The following is a 27,980-nucleotide window of genomic DNA, read 5'->3' as shown; positions in this document are numbered from 1 at the left end:
AAAAACAACTTTACTGGGCAAATTGAATGTGTTTTTTTTTAAGGTTTTTTTTTTTTTTTTTTTTTTTACAGTTTTGTACATGCCCCATAAGTAATTTTCTTTAATAAATACACTGTTTTCCAAAACTGCTTTTTTAATAATTGCACAAGCATACATACACCTTACACAAATATCTATTAGAAAATTTAATAGATAACTGCACAGTTCAGAATAGGAGAACACTGTGAAAGGAGTACATTTTGTGGCCCATGTTCCTGAAATCTCTCTGACTTCCTTGCAATTGTGAAAATGAAATCCCTCCTAACATAGTAACTGTCTTTTATTCACTAGGAATACAGATCTCAGTGTGAAACTGCCAAATTTAATAAAAACAAAATCTGAAACATTTAGCTGTTACATGAGAACCAACTGTGTGATATCACTGTGAATCTAGCCATGATCAAAGACCCACAACGGTTTTTTGCTGAACATATTTGACCCTGAATAGTGTGTTCAATTAACTACTTTCTTTTTTTCATTATTTGATTACAGAGACAATCAGCTTAAAGACTTTATATGCTTTAGTATTAATTGTACAACTTACATGCCAGGGGTTCTGAATGAAAGGAAGAGAATATTCCTTTCTTTTAGTGACTGCTTAATATTAATTCATAGGAAGTATTCCATCTCTTGCTTCCTATGAATGTGTTTAGAAGAAAGTTGGGTGTTGGGAATTAAGCAACAGGAGACACTTCTATATATTCTTACCCTGGAGGAAGCCTATTACTATTCTCCCTCCCAAGAATGGACCTACTGCTAGTTTGTAAATATGCCCTCCACTTGTGCACAGACAGGCAGAATCCATCAGAAAGCCACTTTGGGTTGAAGCCCTGGAAAGAGAGACATTAGCACTCTGATGTTCTTGTGATGTTAGGGTGCTGAGTGAGAGCTGACAAAGGGATGGGCCCACTGCACTATATGGCAACAGCCCAAGTACTTTCCATAGTCTCCCCAGATGCAGACACATGATGGCATCTTCTCACCTACCCCTAGAGAAGGCAAGATTCCTCTGTACGTGACCTCGCACACCAAGTTTTTTATTTGGCTTATCTGAGATGTAATTTTTAAGTTGTAAAGATAGCCCACATGACCTACAGCTGATTGCTATCTTCTGAATTTTCTTGATTCTGAATATGAAACATACAGCAAGGAATTTTTAAAAGTTACACTTCATTGGTATTTAAGAATCATGAAAAGTGTAAATCTTTCAATCACTCCCTTCGTGCTGCCGTGATATGCTTTATAAGTTCTCAATACATAAACTTACAAGTGAGAAAATTGAGGGGAGGCCAGAGGAGTGATACCTTTCTTCAGCATCACCAAAGGGAACCTTATATGCACCCTCCATTACATAAATAGCTTAACCCAAAACATTAAAAAATGGGTGGCTAAAAAAAGGACAACATCAGGAATAAAAACACATAAGGAATTTAAGAAAAGCTGCACTTCCCCATATCAATAATTAACAGATTATTTCACTAAAAAATTGAATTCACATGTAAAAAATCACATTTTACAATATACAAATTCATTCATTAAGAAAACAAACAAAAACACATCAAGACATGCAATACTAGCATGTATTTGAGACTCACAGTACATTGCGATGAGATCTTCATATGTTACCGTATGCTTAATGCAGCCTGAATAAAAGTTTGTTTCAATTCTGTAATAACAATGATCATTTTCCAAAAAGCAAGGCAAGCTTACCATTCAAGTGTGAAAGGAAGTTTTCACTTACTTGTAATTCATTAGCAAATTGGTTTAAAAAAGTCAAATAAAATTAAAAATGGAACAAGAAAGAACTCATATAGCTCTTATTGGTCCCACAGCAGAAATAGAAATTCTAACTAGAACCTTCAAAGGAATATACATCAAGTAGAAAGCTACCTCAAAATTAATATACAGCACATTTTAATTTGCGATCATATAATTGTCTTCTCTAAACATGGATAAGTGTAATACATAGTGAATTTTCTTTAAAAAAGCTATTTGACAGTAACTGTAGACCTTGTATCCATACTCTAGGCAAATTAAGTCACACTGGTTTTCACACTGGCATTTGTAAGTACCTTCTCCCCGACTTGCCAGCACTCTACCAATGAAGTGCTCCTTCTGCTTTAAAAAAAAACCTCCTCTGTCTGTATTTTTTCCCATTCAAAACTACAACTAGCCTTTTTAAATTATGCATCTGCTAGTCTTTCTAAAACTTTGTTCCTTTCATCACCCTCTCCCTTCTCAAGTTATTTTTCTTCACCTGATCCATGTTGCTAAGTTTTCAGCAGGTCAATGGATGTCACAGGCTAAAACAACTGGCTACTGACTAGAAAACAAAAAGATACAGTAATATGGCAACTGGCATACTCTATGTGTTTTTGCTAAACTCTGTCTTATTTCTGAAGCTGAAAACAGTCTTTATAATCTGGGGGAAAAAAGAGAGAGAGAGAGAACTAAAACTCGTAGGGATCATGCCACCATAAACATCTGTCCTAATGGGCCAGCCTAGAGAACACTGACTGCAGAAGAAAACCAAACATTATGAGAAAAGGTAGCTCAGGTCCTATGAAACATTAGCTCCTTTTGTTTGGGGGCTGTTTGCATTTATGGAATTCCACAGACTGTGGCCCTGCCTTCTCAGGAATGGAAGCATCTGGTGATGGTGACGAGAACGGGAATGGGAACCATGGAACATTTCACGGAGGGCCTAGGAGAAGGCCACGGTTTTAACTGGGAGGCTGTGAGAAAGGAAGATCAAAAGAGATTTAACAGCCTCACTTCCATGAATGTGTTTCACTCTTTTGAACTTAAAAATGTACCCAGCCATGTCTTGAGGCAGGAGGCCTTTATGTAATCAAATTTTAAAACAAAACTACACTTTCAATATCACACATGGAATTTAAACAATTGGATATGTTTTAGTAAGTGTTTATTTTTTTTTTCTATGAAAAAAGAAGCAGAAAAATAGGCAAACAAAAAAATACATACAAACAAAAAAAGCCCGTGTTGGGCTGGGGCGGGGGGGAAAGTCAGTCATGAATTTCTCCCCTAAGATATGATACTCTAGCCTGTGTCCTAGAAAACACTGTTTAAAGAAAGAAAAAAAAAAAGTTATCCAACAGATTCTGCATGTTTCAACTACTCTGAGTACTCCATCTTACAGTGCCACCCAAGACAAGTCAACTACACTAAGGATTTGGGAGGTATACCCTTCTGTACAGTTCGTTTGTAAGCAATGCAAGTGCATAACCACTACTCTAATATAGTGCTCAAAAGATTAATTGAAACTCTCCTAACATCTTCCCCTCTTAGAACAATACAACGGAAGGTAACTGCCGGATGCATCGCCATCTTTTAGTCTCGTAAAACTTGGCATCAAGTCTCTACGGAAAGATGCATGGCAAAACACGCCACTGCTGTTGCTGCTCCCAGAAACAACTGGCAAAAAAATATTTAAAGCTAAAATTTATTGCTCCAGATTTAACTCGCAGAACCAGAGTGTTGTGAACAAACTGTTAATCTCCATAGATGCTCAGACATGATTGTCTTCTTGTGTCTAAACACACAAAATACAAGCTGCTATCTGTACAGTTTACAGTACTGAAACACATATATTTGAAAATGAAGTATAGATATGTACTTTGCAAAGATACATGATTTTACAGCAGGGGTTTACCCAAACTTATTTTTTACAGCCACTTTCAAAATAGACAACAACTTCACTAGGATAGCTAAATTACATCAAAGAAAGAATCAGTGTATTGAAAGTAAATAGACTGGCCAATTCCCCAAGCTCCCAGATTATTTTTATATGTCTTTTTTCTTTTCTTTCCCTTTTTTTTTTTTTTTGAAGAAACCCCTATACATAAAATGAAAATAATATCTGGATATTTTCTTCAGTGGTGGACTAAGCAGTTTCTTAAAACAAGACATTAGTTTGCCCTTCACTTCCAAATGCCTTGAAAATAAGATATACTACTGCTTTAAAAGAACCATCGGAATGCTTCAGCGCTGGGAACAGGTGTTCTCTATAAAAAAAGAGCAAGAAAACAAGTTAAGCTTTCTTTCTATGCCAATATAAAATTAGAATTTCTCCTTTACACTTCAGCAATATTTCTAGTCAGTCATACACAAATAATGACTTGCATTTTCAACATTTAATAAAAAAAATAAATGTTTAATCTTAGAATATTACAAAAATTAGAATATTGAATTTAATGCTAATTTACTAAATATAATGATTAAAGCACACTGATCTAAAAATTAGAAGAAACACAGCTTAGAACATGGATGGCAATCAGAAGAAAGGGGAATGTACCAACTACTAACCAACAGTAAGAAGATCAGCCAGCAAGTGTACTTAAAATCTGTATCTGCTACGTATGCAGCCTATGTAAGGCTGATGTTTCAAATTTAGTGAAGTAATTTCTTCATTCTGGAGAATTTCTTTTATGACAGGACAACAACAAATGTAACATCCATATTACTTCTATATTTAACTATTAGTGCTAAACATTCCTATATATAATCTAATATGAGCTATACTGAAAAATATACCTCTATTTTAAAATGTCTGCATTTGCAACAAATTAATGTCGTATACACAAATCAAACTTACAACTAACTAATGATACTCAATAGAGCAAAAGGATCTTTTTGCACCAGAAAAATACTATAGTTTTCCAATGGAGTAACAGGCAACACTAAACATATGAGCAATTCTTTTAACAAGAAGTTTACAGTTACTATGGGGATTTTGCAAGATAAACAGTAGTTAAGCTGTCAAATTTTTCTTTATATATTAACATTACAGTAGGTCACCATTCCATACTCTTCGTTATAAAACAGAATCACATGAGTATATGTTGAAGGTACATGAGGAACAACTAGCCAAGAGTAAATCTTGATATGGGGCAAATAAAAAACTTCCTTTTTTTCCTTAGACCCGTCCAACAAACCTATGGAGCCTATAAGATAGCTGCTCAAGATGAATAAGTATATAAATCAGAAAGTTGAATATTACCAAAATATCTAAGAGGTATAAAAGAACGCACTCATACACACACACACTCCTCATAAACACAACTTAAGACAATGTTAACAGCACCTGAATTTTCAGAAAATATATAAAAATTCTACTACAAATACTCTTTAATAGAGGTTAGCTTTTATTTACTTTTTCATACATGACTCATTAGGTTGACACAATCCTACCATAGAGATGTCATCCAAAAATTAAACTGTTACTAATTGATTAAGATTCAAATGAAATTTAAATGAATAAAATAACCATGCTGGCTATCTGCACTAAAAAGGATTTTAAAAAACTGTTCTCATAGTCATTACCATATACTTCACAATGAATGTGTTAAGAACAAACTAACACTATCTAATTCAAATTTGCATGTAAATATACAAAAAATATTTAGCTTGTGAAGTATTTTGTAAAAGCACAAACAAAAAGGTCCAGGGGTGGAGAAAAGGGAGCCCTCTCACACTGTTGGTGGGAATGCAAACTAGTACAGCCACTATGGAGAACAGTGTGGAGATTCCTTAAAAAACTGGAAATAGAACTGCCATACGACCCAGCAATTCCACTCCTGGGCATACACACCGAGGAAGCCGGAACCGAAAGAGACACGTGTACCCCAATGTTCATCGCAGCACTGTTTATAATAGCCAGGACATGGAAGCAACCTAGATGCCCATCAGCAGATGAATGGATAAGAAAGCTACGGTACATATGCACAATGGAATATTACTCAGCCATTAAAAAGAATACAACTGAATCAGTTCTAATGAGGTGGATGAAACTGGAGCCTATTATACAGAGTGAAGTAAATCAGAAAGAAAAACACCAATACAGTATACTAACACATATATATGGAATTTAGAAAGATGGTAATGATGACACTATATGAGAGACAGCAAAAGAGACACAGATATAAAGAACAGTCTTTTGGACTCTGTGGGAGAAGGCAAGGGTGGGATGATCTGAGAGAATAGCATTGAAACATGTATATTACCATATGTGAAATACATCACCAGTCCAGGTTCTATGCATGAGACAGGGCGCTCAGGGCTGGTGCACTGGGATGACCCAGAGGGATGGGATGGGGAGGGAGGTGGGAGGGGGGTTCAGGATGGGGACACATGGACACCCGTGGCTGATTCATGTCAATGTATGGCAAAAACCACTACAATATTGTAAAGTAATTAGCCTCCAATTAAAATAAATAAATTTTAAAAAGCTCTATTATTCCCATAAAAATAGTACTTATTAATATTGTAATCCTTTCTCCTCATAGTTTAATATGTCTTCCTCTTCCCAGTTCACTACGCAAACCTGGATCCCATCATTTGACTTGGCTGAGGAAAAAAACCCCATTACTACTTTTCATATTTACCTTTTAAATGATAAATGTAATTATATGTGCTCATGACACATATTTAATCATTATTAAAGGAACTTATGAAATTATAAGAAAACGTAATATATTCATTCATCCTAATATTCATAATTTACAACACACATATATAAGCAGTAAATGAAAACTTAGTTTACACCAGATGCTAACTTGCTGCCCGATGCCAACTAAGAATACATTTTATATAAGTATGCATACTTATATAAATGTAGTCATTTTTAACAAGATAAGTTAGATCCAAGCATATCCATGCACTGCAGAATCACATATGAAAAATAAACATGTGCATATATATTCATATATATTCACATTTATGTGTACAGTATATGACATAGAGATGCCAACTTGCTCTCAGATGCCAACTGGAAACAAGACTCTAAGTATATACTTATATATCTTGTATCGTGATAAACATATATGTTTATGAAGATAAACAGAAGAAATATATATGGAGCACATTTTTTAAATAAGATGAACTCCTTATGCCTTAGTTTCATTTTTAAATCTCTCTTCCAACTCTTGGCTCTTCCTGTGCCCCTCTCCACCACTCAACTTTATTTGTAATATTTAGAAAAAGCAAGCTTTATAAAATGCCACCTGCAATCAAAGGTCATGGTTGTAAAGAAAAAGATAATCACTTCTCAATGCTTGTTAGCACTAAAAATTAGATAATGCAAATGTGAGAAGGACTTTCCAGGTGGCACAGTGATAAAGAATCTGCCTGCCAATGCAGGAGACTCAAGAGAGGTGGGTTCTATCCCTGGGTCAGGAAGATCCCCTGGAGTAAGAAATGGCAACTCACTCCAGTATTCTTTTTTGGAAAATTCCATGGACAGAGGAGCCTGGAGGGTTACAGTCCATAGGGTCTTAAAGAGTTGGACACGACTGAGCACACACGCATGCCTGCCTGACAGGCAACTATCAGAAAAGCAGAGAGACAGTTTTCTTTACTATCATTACCTGTCACAAAACTGCACACTGATGTGTATATATTAGTATGTATACAATTTTGAGACTGGTATGTATCTCCAAAACAAACAATTTGTTGCTAAAGAGGAAGGGAGAAAGTAAGCAGAGATGCTTCTTTTAAAAATTATTTCTTCCTTTTATTAAAATCTTTGAGGTTGAACCCTAAAAATGATTAGTTGGGAAATCACCTAAAATGTTTTGAGAAAATTTAGGAAAACCACAGGTGCATTAATTGGAATAATCTTCAAGGCATTAACCAGAAACTCGAGGTGAGGCTTCTCTGTTCTATTTCAGGGTTAAAAAAGCTAACAAAACTCTTCAGCGTCCCACAGGCCATGAAAAAAGACTGGGTGTATATCCAACCTCCTACCTAATCTTCACTGGGATCATTGGAAAATTCCTTAAGGCCTGGGCTGAATTTTTTTCAGCCAGGACGGGGTAGTAAACTGCTTTCACAGGTAAAATATTTGGTTTAACTATGGGTTCTGATGAAGTCTGTCCTAATTTGGGGCCATAATGAGGTCATCTTTGTAACAGGACTTCTATTTTAAATGACTGGGGGACTCAGCACAGCAATGTGGGGGATTAAGCACCCTGACCAGCTACCATCAGGTTACATAAATTCAAGAGTCCCAGCTGGGGAGTCACACTGTTGATGAGATTACAGTGACTTTCTGGATCTCAGTGATGCTTGCAGGAAATCGTTATCCCGAATTGGGAGTAACAGAGAAGCCAGATTCCCCAGTAAGAGAAGGGAGCAGGGAGGTAAAGAATAGAATTGAATTGATCAGCGTTGTTTAAAGCAGCCTTCATAGCTCACGCAGGTGCCAACAGGTGCTGATAAACAGCAGCCTTGCTCCCAGGAGGCCTGGAGAGAGCCCTACAGCCCCTGGTTCTCCTTCCGGGACTGCCGTGAAGTATGTCGGGGGAATTCATCCCTACACGCGCCAGACCAGAACGATGGTAACGATGACCCTATATGCGAGACAGCAAAAGACACACAGATGTAAAAAACAGTCTTTTGGACTTTGTGGGAGAAGGTGAGAGTGGGATGATTTGAGAGGGTAGCGTTGAAATGTGTATATTAACATATGTGAAGTGGATCGCCAGTCCAGGTTTGATGCATGAGGCAGGGTACTCAGGGCTGATGCACTGGGATGACCCTGGGGGATGGGATGGGGAGGGAGGTGGGAGGGGGGGTTCAGGATGGGGAACACATGTGCGCCTTTGGCTGATTCATGTGAATGTATGGCAAAAACCATCACAATATTGTAAAGTAATTAGCCTCCAATTAAAATAAATGAATTAATTAAAAAAAAAGATGCTCATCACTAATCATCAGGAAAATTTAAAAAAAAGAAATGTCTTCTGTTCTCCTCCTAAATAACTTTAAAAAGCAAATTGTTGAATAAGATAACTGTAATCCATGCCTAAGTACATTTTACATTTACTTCTTTTAAAAAACTGAATACAAAAAATTATCAATATGTCTCTGGCAGAAATGTATTTCAGTTTGATTCTCATTAAATCAGCAATGAAGAAATTATTAAACTACCTAAAAACCAATAGACATCCCCAAATCTGCTACCTTAAGAATGTGAGCATAATTTTCTCTTTTGGTGCCTGCGAGGCTGTCACGTGAACCATGGCATCTTTAGGTTGGGCACACATCTACGTACAAGCAAGCGTGAGGTCGCTTCAGGCGTGTCTGACTCCATGCGACCCCATGGACTGTAGCTTGCCAGGCTCCTCTGTCCATGGGATCTCCAGGCAGGAATACTGAAGTGGGTTGCCATGCCCTCCTCCAGGGGATCTTCCCCACCCAGGGATTGAACCCTTGTCTCTGGCATCTACCTGCATTGAGAGGTGGGTTCTTTACCACTAGCGCCACCTGGGAAGCCCCACACATCTACATACTCTTGTTTAAAATATGTTCAGTCTAATAAAAACTCATCTCCTAAATGCTGAAATTGAATATCTGTATCTTCATACATATGAGTTTATATGGGATTGGCTATTCATGTCTAGCCAGATACGTATGTAAAATTTGTTGCGGTATTCAGGACACCAAACAAAACTAATCATTTTTAATAAAGCTAGACACAAGTTTTCAGACCATATAAAAGACAACTCGATGTTGAAATTTGCTTCGGAATGCATGAAAGTTATAAATTGAAATATAATTAAGACATTAGCAAATTCTGTAACTAAAGTTAAATATATCTTTCCAAGATGTATTCATGTAGTTTCTGATCCAAAGACTCAGTGGTTCACCCAGGTCTTCAACACTCTACTGTGAAACAGGATGGCTTTAATACAATACATTCTAAGCTGAAGTCAGTATTTTGAGGTACCATTACTCTTATATTCATCAAAAATTTCCTATTTCCCCATTTGTTATTAATTGAAAAAGCATAAATCATCCAATCATTTTCTGATCCCCATATAATAATGGGAAGTATGCTTTTTCCACCCAACAACAAAGCAATTTCGAACTGCAGTTAGCCAACACAGCCTCTTCTAAACTCTTTTGAAGTGTCGTTTTCACTGTGAGAAGCCCCACTATAAGTTTACTAAACTTCTGAGCATCTAAGTCCTTGAAACCAGAACCTCTTACTACATTTGATTTAGCTCTATGCAATAGAACTTGAAAACCTTAATGAATCACTGAAATTTTGCAATAGGAAATACATAAATCAATATGATAAAGAATACTAAGGCTCATTGTTTGCCTTTAGATATTTGATTATATTTTCTTTTGGCTTCATATGAAACAAGCTTTGGAGTGTTGTGGATGAACAAAAGGAAAAGAAATCCTGATGGTAAAAAAAAAAAAAGAAAAACCACTACTTTTTCTGATTTGACTCACAGAGAATGCTAAAATATCAAATTATATAGGTTCTTAATTTTTGCACTGACAAAATTTCAAAACCTAATTGGAGAAATGGAAAATTCTTTTATATGTACTGTACAATATTGTGAATGTGAAAACACATGCACATGATTACAAATTTGGATGATTAGTAAATATGGTCTAAAATTATACCTAGTAAATGTTAGAGACTTTCAAATGTTTTAGGCAAAAATATTATTCTATATCCTATTTATAAATAGCATATTTTAAAAATCATAATCCAATAACTATAGTAGAATTATTAGCAAGCACAAGTATAGCATAGGTCAGTTAGAGAGAACAAGTAATTTATGATAAATGATAAGCTCAAAGTCCAGTAATTCACTGTTATTGTAATAAAAGCAACTTTATATTTTAATAATAATACCAATATTTCAATAATAATTCCAATGTTTTAAGATATATGGATTAATATAAGTATATAATGTTTCCATTTTTTAAAGTACACCTTCCTTACTTTCTCTTTTTCTCCTGTTATAAAATGTATGTGATATCTATCAGATTAATTTTTCTTATAATTCAGATTCACTTATAGCTGTATAAATCTTTTGTATACTCACACCTTATTTTGGCTATGATCCAGATATAAATTAACAACACCTATCAAATGCCACTAACTGGAATATTAGACCCCTCTTTAAAAGGGAGAAGAGCACCAAATAAGTAACTGCATAACTTTTATGACCCAAATTTTTAGAGGTCTTAATCACAACTGTAAGGAGCATTCCACATTTCTGGTTTCCAAACTGACATCTGTGGCTAGAATTTCTCTGATTAATGGTGGAACCCAGAGATGGCTTTTTCATTAGTATTGAATCTGCGTGGTCTATAGCTCCTGCTACTCCCTATGCCTGGCAAACGGGAGGGCTCTTCCTTTTTCCTCCTTCTACAAGACCACCACCACCTTCCCCATCACCACTGCAGTGGTATGACTTTAAACTTAGCTAACTTTTGTAAATGGAAAGATGAGATTGTATACTAGGTTGGAAAAGTGCTAAATCAAATCAACCAGGTAGCTAAACCAGTAATAAAGACAACTGTCCAAAGGGAGATATGTGTATGGGAAAGGAGTGGGCTTGTAGGAAGAACAGGAACAGTTTGACACCAAGATTCAAACTGGCCTACAAGTGGCCAAAAATGCACGCACTTTTGGTCCTAGTATCTAATGTAACTACTTCAGGCAAGTGTCTTGATTAAAGCTATAAAAGATCATATTTCATTTACATTTGATAAAAACACTTCAAACCACATCCTTCCAATAATAAGTAAATTATTGTATTACACATAGGTAGTTTAGTGATTAAAATATCCTTGGATTTATAAAAATAAAATATAATATGATGGTATCAGGATAAGCAGAAAGAGCCAATATTTTCAACAATCCAAAAATTTAAAAGATGTTTTTGAAAATTTATTTTAGATACTATTTTTCACTCACGTATAGGAGGAAGTACGAAAGGAAATGAGAAGTAAAATTGATATTTAAAAAGTGAAAATTAGGTTAACAAAATCAATAGTCAAAAATGACACATCTTTATGAAAAATATATATCCAAATATATATGGATATATAATAAATGAATCTGAATATACATATGAATATATGAATTCATATATATGGCAAAGCCACAAGTTAAATGAGTCTATCCGCCCTCAAAATCACTCTACTGATTACTGTTGACTGCAACAATACCTTTAGGTGAGATCACAGCTAATTAGTTATTAAAAAACCACCAATATTCTCTTCTTGATCAACTTGTTGGGCAATTTTTTTAAATTTTGGTTTTTTTTTTAAAGCAGACAGTTAACTGTCTCCTCATACTGAAAAGAAGGAATATTCATGTGAAATGTGAAGAAATGGGAGGTCACTTAAAAAATTAAGAGGTGATTTTTAAAATTCAAAAGTTATGATTTGGACAGCCTCTAACTTACATTCAAGTAATATACAACAGTTACACCTAATCTCTGTAAAGAATTCAAATTATAGTTCCTCTCTTTTATTTTTTCTATATTACATAAAATCCAAAAAGAAGTTTAATAGAGATTTCTGCTTGGATTAAGTTTTGTAGTGTTTTGAATGTAACCACTTAACGTCACTTGGTCCAGAATCTTCTATGACAAAAACCCAACTCCTGAGATAGACCCAGCCTAGAAATCAAAGCAGGTTTTATGTCCATTAATTACTTGGAGGAATTTAGGGAAAATGGCAAACATTTAGGGAAACGGCAAATTTAGGGAATTTAGGCAAACATTTCACAGTCATTAGACATTATCATTAAAGAAAAAAATGTACTTGGTTAAAACTATACTTCTGAGAATTACATGTTGCTTTTGGAGTTTTTCTTTTTTAAAAAAAGTTTTTTTTAGTAACTGCTGTTGACATTAAATCAGATATTTAAATTTCACAATCACTTTGACTTTTTGGTTTCTTTCCTTAATTTTCTTTTTAAATAATAAAATTAAGAGGTACATAGTCAACAATTATAATTTAATCAATTGATTACATGTTTCCTCTTTGGAAATGAATTTTAGTTAATCTCCATCATTAAAAGGACACACACTCTTAAGCATCTCTACTAACAGGGTATCAGCATATCTTGTACTGAGCAAGTCCTTAAGTCAAATTTCTCCTCAGGGAATTTCCATGTACTACTTCTTTTTCTATGTGTATCACGTATGCTCCATCTTCATGCAAACATAGTCACAATTGCATAGTTAACTAACTAGTAGAGTAAATTAACAAGCCTAATCTTTTTCAGGCATAGGATTCATAAGACATAATTAATATTCTTTCATCAATTTTCTGGAGTCTTTTCTATATGTGCAATTCTGTATTTTCCAGGAAGTTCTCCGAATTACCACTTAAAAATTACCCTGATAATTTGAACAGTTAGTTGTTTATAGATGCTGAATGGCCTCTATCTCCCTAAACTCCATCAATTTGAGCATTAATTTTCCCATCCTGTCATTTCAATGTTTCCAATTGCAGATTTGAACAAGTTACTCTTAAAGAGAAATTAGAAGGAAAAAAAAAAAATCTAGTCAGTTTACAGGAAACTAATTTTTCCACTAAGGTAAATGAAAAGAAATGATGCTGAGTGCTTCTAGTGAGTCTAACCCAAACTCGTGGCATCTTTGAAAAAAGTTTGAGGCATTAACCATTTCTACTAATTTCTTACTTAAACCAGATTCAAGAAGATGACCTTGAAATGACAGTCCTTTCTGCGAGAATGCTCCTTTCTTAGGTCCCTTTAATCTGTAACACTACAGTCTGCCTGCCTCCCTCCCTTCCTTCTTTACTTCCTTCGTGTACTTCTTCCTTTCAACATGGCCCTTTCCCTTATTCAGGTCATACAAAGGTTTCCAGTACTCTATAAAATACACTTGAAATAACAAGTCATAATGTAGATTCTCACTGTGTTCAAGTATTCAAGGCAAGTATTTCTTTTCTTTTCTTATTCCTTGAAAAATTTTGGAGTACTAATAGAAAACAATACTATATACCACATAAACACATGAGGTAGCTAAGTGGAAATCACAATTGCAGTATGTGTTTCTTATCTAGATCTGGGAAGAACTAAGCCAAGGATGAATCGAGGAATTCTAAGGCTTTTAAATAGGTGTGAGATTGCATTCAGAGTTTTCTAAAATTACAATCATATCATTGAAATGTGTCCATTTTGTGGACTGAGAATAAAGAATGTAATCAGGAAGCTAAGTGCCTTAGATGAACCAGTAAGATATAGAGTTGTGGAGTTACATGGGTATTTTAAGAAGGTAATTAGAAATAAAGAAAAGTTTGAGTTCTTTAAGCCAAGGTGTATATATGTGTATATGTGTTTCACAGCGTTTGCTTACAAATCTTAGAAAATAATAGTTCCTCAGTTCAGTTCAGTCACTCAGTCATGTCTGACTCTGTGACCCCATGGACTGTAGCACGCCAGGCTTCCCTGTCCATCACCATTTCCCAGAGCTTGCTCAAACTCATGTCCATCGAGTTGGACATCCAACAATCTCATCCTACCTAAAGATATTTTGAATGGAACTTATCAAGGGTTTACCATATGTTAAGTATACACCATGAATTTAGAAATCTACCTCATATGTACAGACCTGCCTGAGAGAAGACACACTATTTATAGACACACATTTAAATTTACTCTTTATCTTGTTAACATCATTCCATTTACAAATATAATTTCTTTCCTCACTACATATCTGTTCAGTAGAGTTGTTGCTGTCATTATTTTTTTTTTTTTATTTCAACTACAGAGGGCAGGTCTTTATTCCCAATCCCGATCCCCCCTCCCACTGTTGCTGTCATTAAATTAGTGTTTTTCAAACTTTTTTTACCGCAACCAAGTTAGAAATACATTTCACACAGCAGCCTAGAACATGCACACTCATTTATGTGTACATACATAATTAAAACAGAGGCTTAACAATATGTGTTCTTACTACATGTGATGCACTCATATATTTTCTCCTCCACTCTAATCTATCCTACTTTCTAAAAATCCTGGCCATAAGCCAACACATTGGTCTCATATACCACCAATGTGTTATCTACAAATTCAAGCCATACAAAAAACAGATACATGTGAAGAGCATCACATGAGGAAAACTGAAAACCACTCCACATCATAACACATTTAACAACAGATAGATAGCAGCCTTATATAGAAGATCCAATATTTATACCCTTTGGAATTTTAAAGGCTGGTGTTCTCTGTTTTGCTTTTCAGGAATGAAAATTAGAGCATACAACGTATTTAGGGTTTGTTAGAAGATTCTACATCTCACTTCGCATCCATCTACGTAGAACTGAGAATTTTATCTCTTACTTGTTCTTGACTCCATTAAAACCAACCCTGATTTCATTTAAGCTATAAATAAGACATTTACCATAGAGAAGTCTTCCCCCAGCATAGTTATTTTTCTGCCGATTCACCGTCACTCATAAATCATCATTTCCACACAATTAAACTTATAGAGTCTATTATTCTTTGAAAAATTCATTTCATCTCCTTTCACTCTATAAAGTTTTGGAGAAAATGTATCTTCTCTGGAATTTGCCAGATTTGCTGAACTATACAGAAATGCCCATGACGCTTCCTGATCTATAAATTTATCCCTTTCTTCTCTCATCCTACTTGATCTCTATCCTTTTGATACAAGCAATCATTCAGAGGTTTTTGTTTTTTGTTTTTTTTTTTAAGTCCTTGAGCAAGAAACAGCACTTTCAGCCCAGTTTTCCTGATAGTTTGACACTTTTGTTCATTTGCTCCAGGATGTCCTCTGAAACATGAATTTAGATGAGAATGAGACCCAAATAGGATCCCATTTTCCACCCATCTTGGATGTCTTCTTTTACTTACACTCTGAAATTATTCTACCAAATGTTTCAAAGGCATAAGTAAATATAATAACATCATCTAAAACACAATCTGTTTTTCCTTGTCTCTGAGTCAGCTGCCACTCCACTGAACTTGAGACTTAGCTCTGACTTCCAAACCAAATGCACTAAGTCAAGTATGAAAACATTATCTCCCCCTCTTTATAGTTTCCATTCTCGGCAAAACTTCTATAACTGCTGAAGCAAAGCAGACATCCATATCCTGTCTTTACAAAACTCCTTCTAGATAGTGCATTGCAGCCTGCTTGCATATTCCTTTCTCCCTTGTTTTTAAAGCTTTCTTGGTTAGTATTTCAAATATTTTAGGACTTAACATTATTTTCTCCCAGAAAACCACCAGCCTTTTCTATTATTGCTCACTTTCTTCATTTCATAAATGCTCTCTTCTTAAGAGAAAAAGCTCTGCACAGTCAGTTCATTTTTTAATCACAAAATTTTTATCTACCACTTTAATTTCCTACACTCACACACATACATACACACACACCGATATCTTCTGAAACAAGAGTAATTCTACAATTTTTCAGTATTTGTTAAATATATTCTCCAATCAGAATTTGTGATAAGCATTCAACCATTTATTACAATGATTTTCCTAAACCCACTAATGCACATTTAGAACAACTCCCTGTGTCTGCCCAAATAAAGAAATAGCTAAACAAAGGTACTGAGTTGGTAAAATGAAACACACACACACACACACACACACACACACACAAAATCTTATTAAAAGATATAGAAATTAATGGTAGTAGTGTGCCTTTGGTGAGGAAGGAGGAAGAGCACTAAATTATCTAAATTGGCTCACCATGGTGACAAAGGTCACTAGGTAGCCTATGCAGATTTCCCAGGCTTTTGACAATACAGGTACAAGAACAAGGGAAACTTGTTTATCAGGTTTATCCCTTTCCAAGTGAAATCAAGCCAGAGCTTTGGTGAACTGTACGATTAAAACAAATATTCAGAAAACAAAACCACAAAATAATCTATCTAGGTTTTAATTCCTGATAACTACAAATAACTTTCTGGTGTACAGAATTATCTGTAAATATAATCATCTTCTCTACTTTTTATTGATGACTTTAAATTAGGAATGAGAAATCATATAGCATCTTTCAGGATGCAGAGAATATGAACCTACATACAGTATCAAAGAGTTGTAATGAAGGTTGATGTTGTTATGTCCATTTCACAGTTGAGGAAATGTTCAGAGAAGTTATGCTGATGGAGCTAACATTGTTCCATTGGTAAGTTATACCTGAAACTGGTAGCTCCTCCCACCACCTATCATCTAAATGTGGCCACGTGGCCCAAATACAAATTTAATTATAAAAGAAATGAAAAGCCAAGAAACTAGTAGTACATTTTCTAAATAGAATTTATATTTGGTTTTATATCAGCCAAAGAAATTCATCTTTAGTCATTAGTTCTCTGAAAAAGCAGTTGTTTGCTTTGCCACTGTCTTTTGAGTAAGAAACATACCATGAAATAAAAAGGTTAACTATCAAAAAACAGAAACAGAGATTTCACAGGCTCATTCTCATATCTGGCTTTGGATTCTCCTGTTCTTGAAATAAATTAAGAGAAAGCCCTAAAGTTTCACAGAGGAAAAAATATTTTTCCTAATGTTTTACAGCAGAAGTTAACAAGCCTGCTGGGATCCTTTTAGCCCCTGCAGAGCTAAGTCTTCAACATTATTAAATGGCTGTCGCATCTGAAGTATGGTGCAACATAACTCAATAAACAACAGAAAGCATATGATGCCGGATGGAGGGAGGCCTTTCGATTACCCTGCAGAATAATTCAATTTCAGGACAGGTGTTTGCATGTGATGGAACAAGATGTGACTGAAGGATAAAACCACCCATGTGCCCCTCCTCCAATAATTTGAAACTGCTAAGGATAATAGCATAAATGCTCAATGAAAAAAGTATGTTAAGAATGAACAGAAGCACTGCAGGACAAATAAAGAAATTAAATTATATATGCACAAATCCTCACAACTTATACCAATTCCAACAAAAAAGTACTTTCTTGAGAACAAGTTTTGTAAAAAAAAAAAAAAGACTTTTTCTAGAGTGCTCTACTTCCCCAGCCAAGATCATCTGACATTCTAATCAGTGAATGAAAAATCACACTTATAAAATGACTTTACCATTACTTTGGGTTCATTATTACTTTTTAAAAACTAATCTAAAAATAAGAGGAAAACTAAAAGAGAAGGAGTCCTTTCTCCAACTTGCATTTTTACATGGGCCTTTCAATAAATCTTGAATTTAACCTATTAGGTAGTGATTTTTATATGATGAATGAATTTATTTTAAATATTTTCTATAATTTGAATAAAAATAAACATAAGAAACTGAGCATATCCATGCTTATGAAATGTTTTGATAACAGGACATTTTGTTATGTTTTTCCAAAGCAAAAATAAAACCTGAATTGTTTTCTAGTAAAAGTAAACTAATATAAGACCAATCTGACCAACTCAGATTGAACAGTAAGTTCTAGGAGCACCAACTACTTCGGAAGAGTTTTTTTAAAGACACACTAAAACCTATTCCTGGGAAAAACTCCAGCAATGTTTTATGTTTATATCCAGAAGGAATATTCTACCAGTGTCTTCACAGTCACCCCGACATAGATCTTCAATCTCCTACTGTGTACTCTAGAGCAAATATGGATGAAACGCCTATCACTTTTGACACACCTTTCAATTTTCAGTCTTACAGACTATTTTATAAATTGTCTTGTATTCATCAATCTGTAAGTCTGAACTGTGCAAAAGTCTTAACTATTCACCCAGGAAAACAGTTGACTAACAAAAATATGCAACAATGCTTCAGTAATCAATTCATTAAAAAGTTTAAAAATCAAGTAATTTTTATCTACCTCATCACTGGGTACACTTTCCATTCTTGTTTAAAATACTCAAATAGTTTTATATGATTAAAGTCTAAAGTTTGTTTTTGTTCTTATTGGCTTCTGATTTTTAAAAAATTCTGCTTGGTGATGGTGATGACTGAATTTCAAACAAACATTCTTATAGGATAATTTACAAATGCTTTTAATTTTTTCACTTTACTATTCCTAAAAGCCATCCAAAAGATTGCTTACAATTTACATGATGTTTGGATAGGAAAGAGAATTATTTTCATTTAGGAATTATTTTAAAATGTGTGATTCTTTTAAAAACAACTTTGGCTACCTTGTACTAAATCTAGTGATGGAAAGAGAATCTCATTGGACTTGTATAACACTTTGCTGCCTTGGCTATAAATCTATTTTCTGACTTCAGCCAAAGCTGAACTTTTCTGTGCTTTTTTCTTAACATTTGTGGAATTCTGGATCTTTTCTCTATGTTGTTTCTATACTACATTCCAGTGTTAATATATTATCATTTTGTTTGAATTTATTGAAATATTTCCTCTTTCAATAGTTATATATTTACATTTTCCAATCAAAACTGGCACAGTTCTGACTCTTCAATCTGAAAACCCATTTTTGAATTATGATATAAAATAATAAACTGCTATATATCACAATTTAAGATATGAAACATTCATATTTTACCTCTAGTTTTTTTTTAGTCACCAACTGTAAGAATTTATATGACATGTTTAATTGGTGACAGGTTTCACTATTTAACCATTCAGATTCTGAATCTGAGTGACACAACTATTTTATGTGTGTTTCTACAAGCCTGGCATGTGGCGGTTCATGGGGTCTCAAAGAATCGGACACGACTAAGCGACTGAACTGAGCAAATGCATTTCTTTGGGGAGCATGTGTCACCTTCCTGCACAAACTGCAGTCAACGCTCTGTCCAGACTCACAATTGCCATCTGTGTGGTTGGGGCTCTGAGAACTTAACATCCTCCTTTAAAAGACTCTTCTAAATCCAGTTATCAAGTGCAGGACAGTACCTGGATGTTTTCCACCAGACCCCTTAGGAGCTTGACCTAACTTGGGGAAAATAATTTAGGGCCTGTACATTCAGCAGATAAATTTTGAAAATAGAGAAAAGAAAAGAGAGGAAAAAAAGACTGTCTTTCTCCTGACTCCGGTTTCTCCACCTCTTCACTCTAATGCCTAAGTCCCTCGTCCGGCTCCTGCACCCAGCAGCAGAGGGCCAGGAGAGGGGCAGGGAACACTTCTGAGGCACTGCTGACTAATGTAATTCCATAAATCAGCTAATGGGAGAGAAACCAGATCTGTGTGGTCTCTAATGCTGTCCCACAGAGATCAATCATGTCACCTGAACAACGCTCAGGGGCTAAGAGAAGCTGGGGTAGCCCTCGGGATGACTTTCTCCCTCGAGTAAGATTAGGTAGAGGGATTTTGAAAAGTTAGATCTTAGTATAAGAAATGTAACTGCTGTGAATATAAAAACTAAAGGAATACCTTTGTATGAGATTACTTTTCTTTGAGACAAAGGTCTATCATAGAACACATCATGATATATGATAATTTCTTAAAATATTTCAGAACTTAATATTAACCATTTAGGATACAAGTTTTTAAGATCAGTTTTGTCACACAGGGGCATACAGCATGACTGCTTTGAATAATCAGTGATAATTTTTTAGTACAGCGACTGGTTAAATGAATAGTGTTATATGCAACTATACAATAAACAATAACACCAAAAAGCTAAATTTATTTTATGTGCATTTTTATCATATGAAATACTATAAAGTGGTGATTTTGTAAATATATTTTTAAGGAATTAAGATGCTCTTCACATGAGACTTATCAGGAAAATGTGGAAATAAGTAAAGCCATTTTAAAAGGAATGCCAGAGGGGAGGCTTTAAAAAATGTGGGCAAGAGGCCCAACACACCCATGTGAGTCTGTCTTAATTTCAGTTTACTCACCCTGAAAATCTGATTATGCCTCCAGAACTTGGCATGAGAATAAGTCAAAGGGAAGACGAGCACGTGGGGCTTGAAGTGATAAATACTGGTATCAGCAATGACTATAATCCAGATATTAATTTAAAGCCAATAAATATTAGCTACTGAACTTACACCTGAAATCCACAGGTAATATCCATAATGAATCTCCAAATTACTATCCTCAGCTCCGGAGTCTATCTGACATCTAAAACATCTCCACAGATGATGATAAGTTACAGAAACCAAATTAGAGAGGGAGGCAGGTCAGCAGGGGGACTTTGCACCATCCTGCAACCACTGTTTCAGCTCTGGTTCAGTCATGTAAACCCTGTCACTCTGACATGCGTCCAGCTGGCTTCCTACAACCGTAACTGTGGTTACACATGTGCTTAAGGCAATCATGCAGCCTCTCCTTTTAAAAATGACCTAGATAGAATCTTAGCCAATTGATTTTTTTTTTCTTTCTTTCTGCCAAATTGCATTCCACTAATAACCTTAGCCTTGAACCAAGAACCATTCTCTGGTAGGAAAGGGTATATACTTAGGAGAACATCTTCAGAGAGCTCTACAAAGAGAGAAATACGTTTCCCCTCTCATCTACATCCCACTTTCTGAAGATCAATAGAACTTTGTGCACGCGAATTTTTAAAAAGAAGAAAAAGTAATACTATGGAATTTTGTGATTAAAAAAAAAACCCTAAGGAACTTAAAGATCACAAGAAGTTTTGGGGAATACTATCAAAAGGAAGAAAAAGAAACTTATGAAGTTCTAGACTAATAAACCAGCATAGAAACTTTTGCAGAAAACCTACTGGTATTCACATTAAACTTGTTCAGAGAGGTTGCTTACTAAATAAATCAGAATTATTCAGTGGTCCTACTACATACAATAAATCAGGGTGCAGGCAGTACATAGGTCTAGCTAAAGATGAAGTCCACTTAACCACAGCAAACCTGTAATTCTAGATGCTATAGTTCAAGGGTAAAAAAATTAAACCCAGGTAGTGCTCATCAACTAAACATTAACAGAAGATTTAAGTATGAACTGAATTTTAATTTCCCATGGGCCTTAGAAGTTATAGTAAATTAATCCAGAGAAGATCATTCAAAGCTAAAAACAAATTTTTGCCACCTAAGAAAACACATGATCTATGCCTTTATGATTGCTATTATCTTTGCTTAAGAAGAGTTGCCAAAGGGAATGTAATAAACCACCCTAGAATAAAGTCAAACTTTCAGCAGACATGGGTTCTCTTATAAGGAGGAATAAATGCAATATTTTGATGGAATTGATCATAATCGATGATGATATCAGCATAATATTTGTTTGAGGAGAATTACAAAGTGCTACTTGCTTTGATTTATATTAATACAACTTAAAAAGATCTGTATCTCATTTATGTTCAAACCTGCAAAGATCTTTAACTCTTCTCCTTTCAAAGGCCAGTCCTTCTTGGAGAAAACTCCTTTAAGCATTGTTCACAATTTTTAAAAAGAATATGCAGGTTTCCCTCTGATGAGAACTTGTGAGAACCACTGTCAGCCTACAGTCCAGCCCATAGAATATTCCCTAATGCTAATCCACCACCTATACATGAGCATTTAGCCATCTACTCTGTACATTATATCAAGAGGCTAAATATGATTATCTGTCCATATTTCATTACTAAGTATATCACCAAAGCCATTTACTTCTGATTTTCTGTTTTTCCCCTTTTGTTGTGATCAGGTCACTGTATGAAATTTCCACCAAACACATCGATCTTTTTGTTTAACATAACCGAAAGCCTAATTTAACAAGTACTTTAGTGATAATCTGTACATAGTTTTAAGCACACACAGAAAAAAGAAACTGTCATTGACCATATAGTGTATCAACCAAAACAGTGCTTGATGTATAGAACGATTTTGTAACCACAGAGTGGTTTGTTAAACACAGAAACCCAAGTTTATATTTTTTGTAACTGAGTTTTAAGAATCCTTAGTTTCTAAACTATGTAAATAAAATCATTCTTAAATAAAACTACCATCTCACCTGCTACAAATTGTCATCTCTCCTTAAAAAACTGCAAGTGGTGTTCAGTTTTCTCTACTATTTCCCCTTTCTGAAAAAATACCAACTATGCAGAAAATAAAATGGAAAACAGAAAAATTTTGTCATGGTAAGGAAAAAAAAATTAGAAGAGTATAGAAAATCCCCTTTTGAATTCATGCATGTTAGTTTCAATGATCACTGTGTGTGTGTGTGTGTGTGTGTGTGTGTGTGTGTGTGTGTGTGTGTGTGAGTGTAAAAGGGAATGTAGACTTGTGTGCCACAAACTGTGTCCTCACAGTTACAACTGGGTCACTAATAGGTCTCTCTTGCCCAGTATAAGTACATAGAATGTGATGTATCCGACCCTTTGGGCATAGATGCTTTTAAAAATAATAATAAGGGGGAAGGGGGCATTTTAAACCACCGAGGGAAATTTCTGACCATATTGAATGTGAAACTTCTGATTTTTCAAACCAATTACATTAGTTTTCCTCCTGGAGCTAAAAAAAAAAAAAAAGAGGGGCGCCCTCCCGCATCTGGAGGGCGGTTCCAGGCGAAGTGCAGGTGGGGAGGGGGCGAGGAGAGGCCATGCCCTCCGCAAACCACCACCAACTGTATCTTACAACCTGAATGAAGCTTCAGGAAAAGGGTACTGCGTCTTGAAGCCAGACAAGAAGCCCTGGAGGGGAGAGGAGAGGGGAGTGAGGAGGGAAGAGGGGAGACTGGGAAACAAGAAATCATCTCCTCTGACCTCTAGCGAAGTGCCAGGTTTTTTCTTTAGCTCTTCACATTTCCTAAATTTGCAGATCTGGTGTCCCGTTTTGCGGTTCCTGCAACTGCTGCAGACGCCACAGTTGATGAGCCTCTTGCAGGGCACGCAGACCCCACACCTTTTCCTCTTCTTCTTGGCCGGGTTGGCTCCGCCAGCTCCCCCTGAGGAGGACGAGGAGGAGGAGGAATGGTTCTGCGGGCAGTCTGCCAGGTTGGCAATTTGAAACGCACTGTCTGTGACGGCTGCTGAGGCTGCTGCGGGGGAGTGAAGGGCTGTCATGACGATGACCCCTGGAGGTAATGAGATGCCCCCTAAAGCCGGGATAGCGGAAAAAGTCCCCACGCGCTCGGGGAGATTCATTATCTCTGCTTCAGCAGCGCCGCATTTGAGCTTGTTCATGCATTCCCCCGCCAAAGGTCTGCAGTGTTCAGGGGATAAGGTGGAGAGGAAATTAGTATTTGCCATTTGCAACGATGGCTCTGGCGGGCAGCCAGCTTTCCCCAGCCTCTGGGAGTCGTTTCGGTGGTGCATGCTGGTCCTGCCGCCGCCGCCGCCGCCGCCGCCACCGCCACCGCCACCGCCGCCACCGCCGCCGCCGCCGCCGCCGCCGGCGGGGAGGATCGCCGAGGAGGAGGCGGAGGAGGAGGCGGCGGCGGAGGAGGATTTCCTGCCGCCCCCACCGCCCCCGCCGCCGCCCCCGCCGCCGCCGCCGCCGCCGCCCCCGCCCCCGCCGCTGCCCCAGAGCATGGCGGTGGCGGCGGCGGCGGTGGCCGCGTTGTCGCAGTTCCAGGGGGACATGCCGATGCGCGCGGCGGCCGCGGCGGCGGCGGCGCTGCTGGGGAAGATGGGGGTGGTGATGCGCGCGATCTTGGCCGCCTGCGGGAAGGCGCCCCCGTTGGTCTTGTAGAAGGAGGTGGCAAAGGAGCGGTAGCGCTCCATCTCCGAGTTGTAATCCACAAGGCTGTTCAGGGACCCCTCGGGCAGGTGGCTTTCCTTGGGCAAGCCCGGGGCCTCCGGGCTCGGCCCGGGCTCCACGCAGACATTGGTGTTCATGGTGCAAGGGGGGAAGAAGGGGTGCAGGGTGGAAGTGGGGACCGTCTGGTCCGACACCTGGGTGGGAAAGGGGGGGAGGTGGGGGGGAGGGAAGGGGGTGATGGTGATGTTGGGGTGGGGGCCGAGGCGGGAGGGGAAAGTGGGTCCGGGTGGGGAGAGCAAGGTGAGGACTGCTTTATTCCTCTCTGGGGCGCATTTCCACAGACGGTGAATTCCCAGGCAGCGTCTTCCTTTGCATTATCCTCCAACTGTTACAACTAAAATAAAGAAAGTCATTCCAACGAGCTGCGCGAGGAAAAAGATGAAAAAATAAACAGCCTCCCTCACTACCCCACCGCAGACACAGAAAGCTCCCACATTCTTCGTCAGGTCGTTTGCATAACAATCATCAAGACGTGACACCCCCCCCCCCCATTCCCATCCTTCCCCCACGCTCCCAACCCCGCTCCCTCCCTCCCCAGAGCACACCACGGCTCCTCCCCCCTATTCTTATAACCCTCCTGAGAAAATGTATTAATAGCCAGGATACCCAGGGAAGAGGAAAGACGGGGGTGACAAATGCCGAGGGAAAAGGGCAATTGGAGTGCTAAAGACATGCAAATCAGGGGTGGGAGGGCGATACTACCTATAAGCAGAGGGCATTTAAACACTGTGAAATGTGTGAACAAGGGGTGCCTGAACATGCAAATGCTCTAAAGTAGAAAACAGCTATGGCCCTATGAGGAAAATGAACAGGAAATTAGCAAATGAAGTACTGAGAAAGTCTACAATACATCCGAGTATAAACTGTAAGCAAACACAATACAACTGAGAGCTAAGAGACTGCCCACATACAATCTGAACTAAAGAGGCAGGGAAAAAAGAACTACCAGCTGCCACACTGTCCTTCTGTGTCTGCGGTCATTAGTTTGAATCCCAGCACAGCTGGCTCTGTTAGGGTCTTAATTCAATGGACCAAGGACAGGTCTCAATTGTACAAGCCATTTGGTGGTGGGGCTTGGAGGGGGTACGAGGGTGGTGTTCTACTTGTTTAAAAGAAAGAAAAGAAAGATGGACTAGATTAAAAAAAAATGTTTTTTTTAAATAATGCAAACCATGTCATAGGTTTTAAACCAAGTGCCTGTAGTCACTTTAAGAATATTCCCAATAATTCCTAATGGAGACTCCAGCCTCTTCCCAAGACAAGAGGAAAGCATGGACTTGGAGGCTCTCTCACAGTCACTGATTTTTACATTGAGTTAAAGTAGGGGGACATCATTTAAGGTGTTCCATGAAGAAACAGTCATTAAGATGATTTTTTTCTTTAGCTCTGTTTAAGAGGAAAGTTTAATATTAACTGGGTATTTGTATTCATCTCTTTGCTTACAGGGCATTATTATGCTTAGGCAGAGGTATTTTAGTTGTTTATTACAGAGGGAGAGATACATCAGAGCCTTTTAAGAAGTAAAGCAAAAATGTAAAGTGTATATTAACCTAAAAAACCAGTTTCTTTGTTCCAGATTTTGGGGGGGGGGGACAGAATATCTTTTTGTGACATCTTCTGAAACCTATATATTGGTCTAGAATGTGGAGTTCAGGGAATTTCAAATGGGGGCCCAGCAGTCTCAGTCTCAAATATTCAGTTCAAAATGGTATCAATTATAGCAATTATGCTTATAATTAGATTAATGAGCCATTTATGCCCAAACTCCAAGTGCAAAAACTTCAAGTCCTGATGAGAAGGCGCCCTAAAAAAAGAGAGGTTTATGTAAACAAATCCCTATTAGGCAAAGTAAATCAAGATAAGGAACCTCACCCCAGGCTGGATTAGAAGCTAGCAGGCATCTTTCAATCACAGCAAGTCCCTAATCACTCAGGAACCACCTCTGTGGTTTCGCATTAGGGAAAACTGCTCCCTTCAGAGGTCTGAAGGCAATACAAAGGGTGCCCCCAAAATGCTCCTGGCTAAATATTGTTGATGCTGGGAAGGCGATGGGGGAAGACACAGCAAGAATATGCATATAGCTTCAGTTTCTGTGAATCACATTGTAACTGCAAGACCATAATAACTGCTACTCAGTAAAAACTAGTTATGCCAACCATGCATTAGTTACCAGCGCATTGAGTGGAGGGAAAAATTTCAACATTTTAGTCTTTTGACCTTGTTCCAAATAAAGAAATAATTTAATGTCCCTTTTTCGGAGTATTAGAGTGGTGTCTCCAAACAGAAGCTTTCCTTATTACCATCACCTCCCCCTTCCTCCCTCAAGGTTTAATGCCACCAGAAACTGTAGAAAATGATTGTGCCCAGTATCCAGGTCATTATTGTTTAATCAATGCATCTCTGGAGCATGAAAAAGGTACCTAAGCCACAGCTATTGTTTGGATTTTCTTTAAAAAACAAAATAAAACACACACAAATAACTATAGTCCTATTCCAAAGATAAATTAGACATCATACTTCATGATCCTGTTTTGCCTTTAAACAATGTGACTGTACATGCCTAATATTGTATGTCTGGTCTACCAGAGACACAGAGATCAAAGGTCATATTTAACATTCAGGAGGAGGGGCGGGTGCAGATTAATTAATAAATTAATACAGCGACGCCTTTCATCGCTGGAGTCCAGCATTAATAATCTACTTTTACAATCCCAACGGACAGCAAACATTTAAGAGCAAAAAGCCAGAGAAAGAGAAAGAACAATCACTTACCAGTCTCTTTTTATTTGGGGAGCCTTAGAATTTGCAGACGCTGCCAGTCTGCCTTTAATTAGTTGCACATCACCCCCTAACACAAAGAAACACAAATCCAGATGTGTCTTGGCAGCTCCCAATTACAACTTTAATACTTGTAAACAAACTGTTGGGGAGGGGGGGATAAATAAATATGCGGATCAAAAAAAAAAAATACCTGTAAATGGCTTTTTTTTTTTTTCTTGTTGCAGAGAGAAGGAGGAGGAGATGGTGTTAGTGGAGGGGGTGGAAGGAGGAGGAGGTGGGGGGGAGAGGAAGGAGCCGCGTGTGAGTGTATGTGTGAGAGCGCGGGGTGTTCTCGGTGGTCTCCTCTCCCAGCGCGTTGCTCTCCGTCCGTCTCCAGTCGCTGTGTGCGAGGGAGGGAGGGAGCCGGGGAGTCTCTCCTCTCTCTCCCCCTCTCTCTCCCCTCTCTCTCTCTCCTCTCTCCGTCTCCCCCCTTCTCTCCCTCTGTTTGTGTGTGTGCCCGAGCGCGGCTGCTGGGGGAGGGGACGGGAGAGAAAGGCGGGGGAGGCGGCGGAGGCTGGGGGCGGGGGCGGGCCGGGGGCGGTCGGCGCCGAGGTGAGCAGGACGCGGGGACGCGGACACCTACTGATGATTGGCTGCCAATTGCACGGGGAGCCGGAGGCGCACGCGGGCCGGCGCTGCCCTGCACAAATCCTCTCCTCGCCGGAGGAGCCACGTTTCCCGGCTCGTCTGCTGCTCGCCCTTCCTCCTCGCGCCTGG

General features: G+C 37.7%; 1 protein-coding gene across 6 annotated transcripts; it reads right to left on the bottom strand.

The window, feature by feature from the left end:
* CXXC4 (CXXC finger protein 4) lies at positions 1-27,980 on the bottom strand. Of its 6 annotated transcripts, XM_043871331.1 has the most exons (4): positions 27,415-27,708; positions 27,216-27,291; positions 23,447-24,777; positions 1-4,064 (listed from the first exon to the last, which is right to left on the bottom strand). In XM_043871331.1, exons 3-4 carry the CDS (start codon positions 24,518-24,520, stop codon positions 4,020-4,022), a joined length of 1,119 nt encoding a protein of 372 aa, XP_043727266.1. In that variant the 5' UTR covers positions 24,521-24,777; positions 27,216-27,291; positions 27,415-27,708; the 3' UTR covers positions 1-4,019. The 6 variants fall into 6 exon arrangements, with proteins under 6 accessions (XP_043727266.1, XP_043727262.1, XP_043727261.1 ...); XM_043871327.1 differs by lacking the exons at positions 1-4,064; positions 27,415-27,708 and adding an exon at positions 27,847-27,980 and having other exon boundaries at positions 14,665-24,777; XM_043871326.1 differs by lacking the exon at positions 1-4,064 and having other exon boundaries at positions 14,665-24,777.

Source organism: Cervus elaphus, chromosome 17 (assembly GCF_910594005.1).
Source record: "Cervus elaphus chromosome 17, mCerEla1.1, whole genome shotgun sequence".
Taxonomy (NCBI): Eukaryota; Metazoa; Chordata; class Mammalia; order Artiodactyla; family Cervidae; genus Cervus; species Cervus elaphus.
The sequence above is the reverse complement of the archived record's forward strand: the minus strand, read 5'-3'. Positions and strand labels throughout refer to the sequence as shown.

Coding starts and splice junctions, on each gene's coding strand:
- CXXC4 (XM_043871327.1), bottom strand. CDS start 24,520: ATGAACACCAATGTCTGCGTGGAGCCCGGGCCGAGCCCGGAGGCCCCG.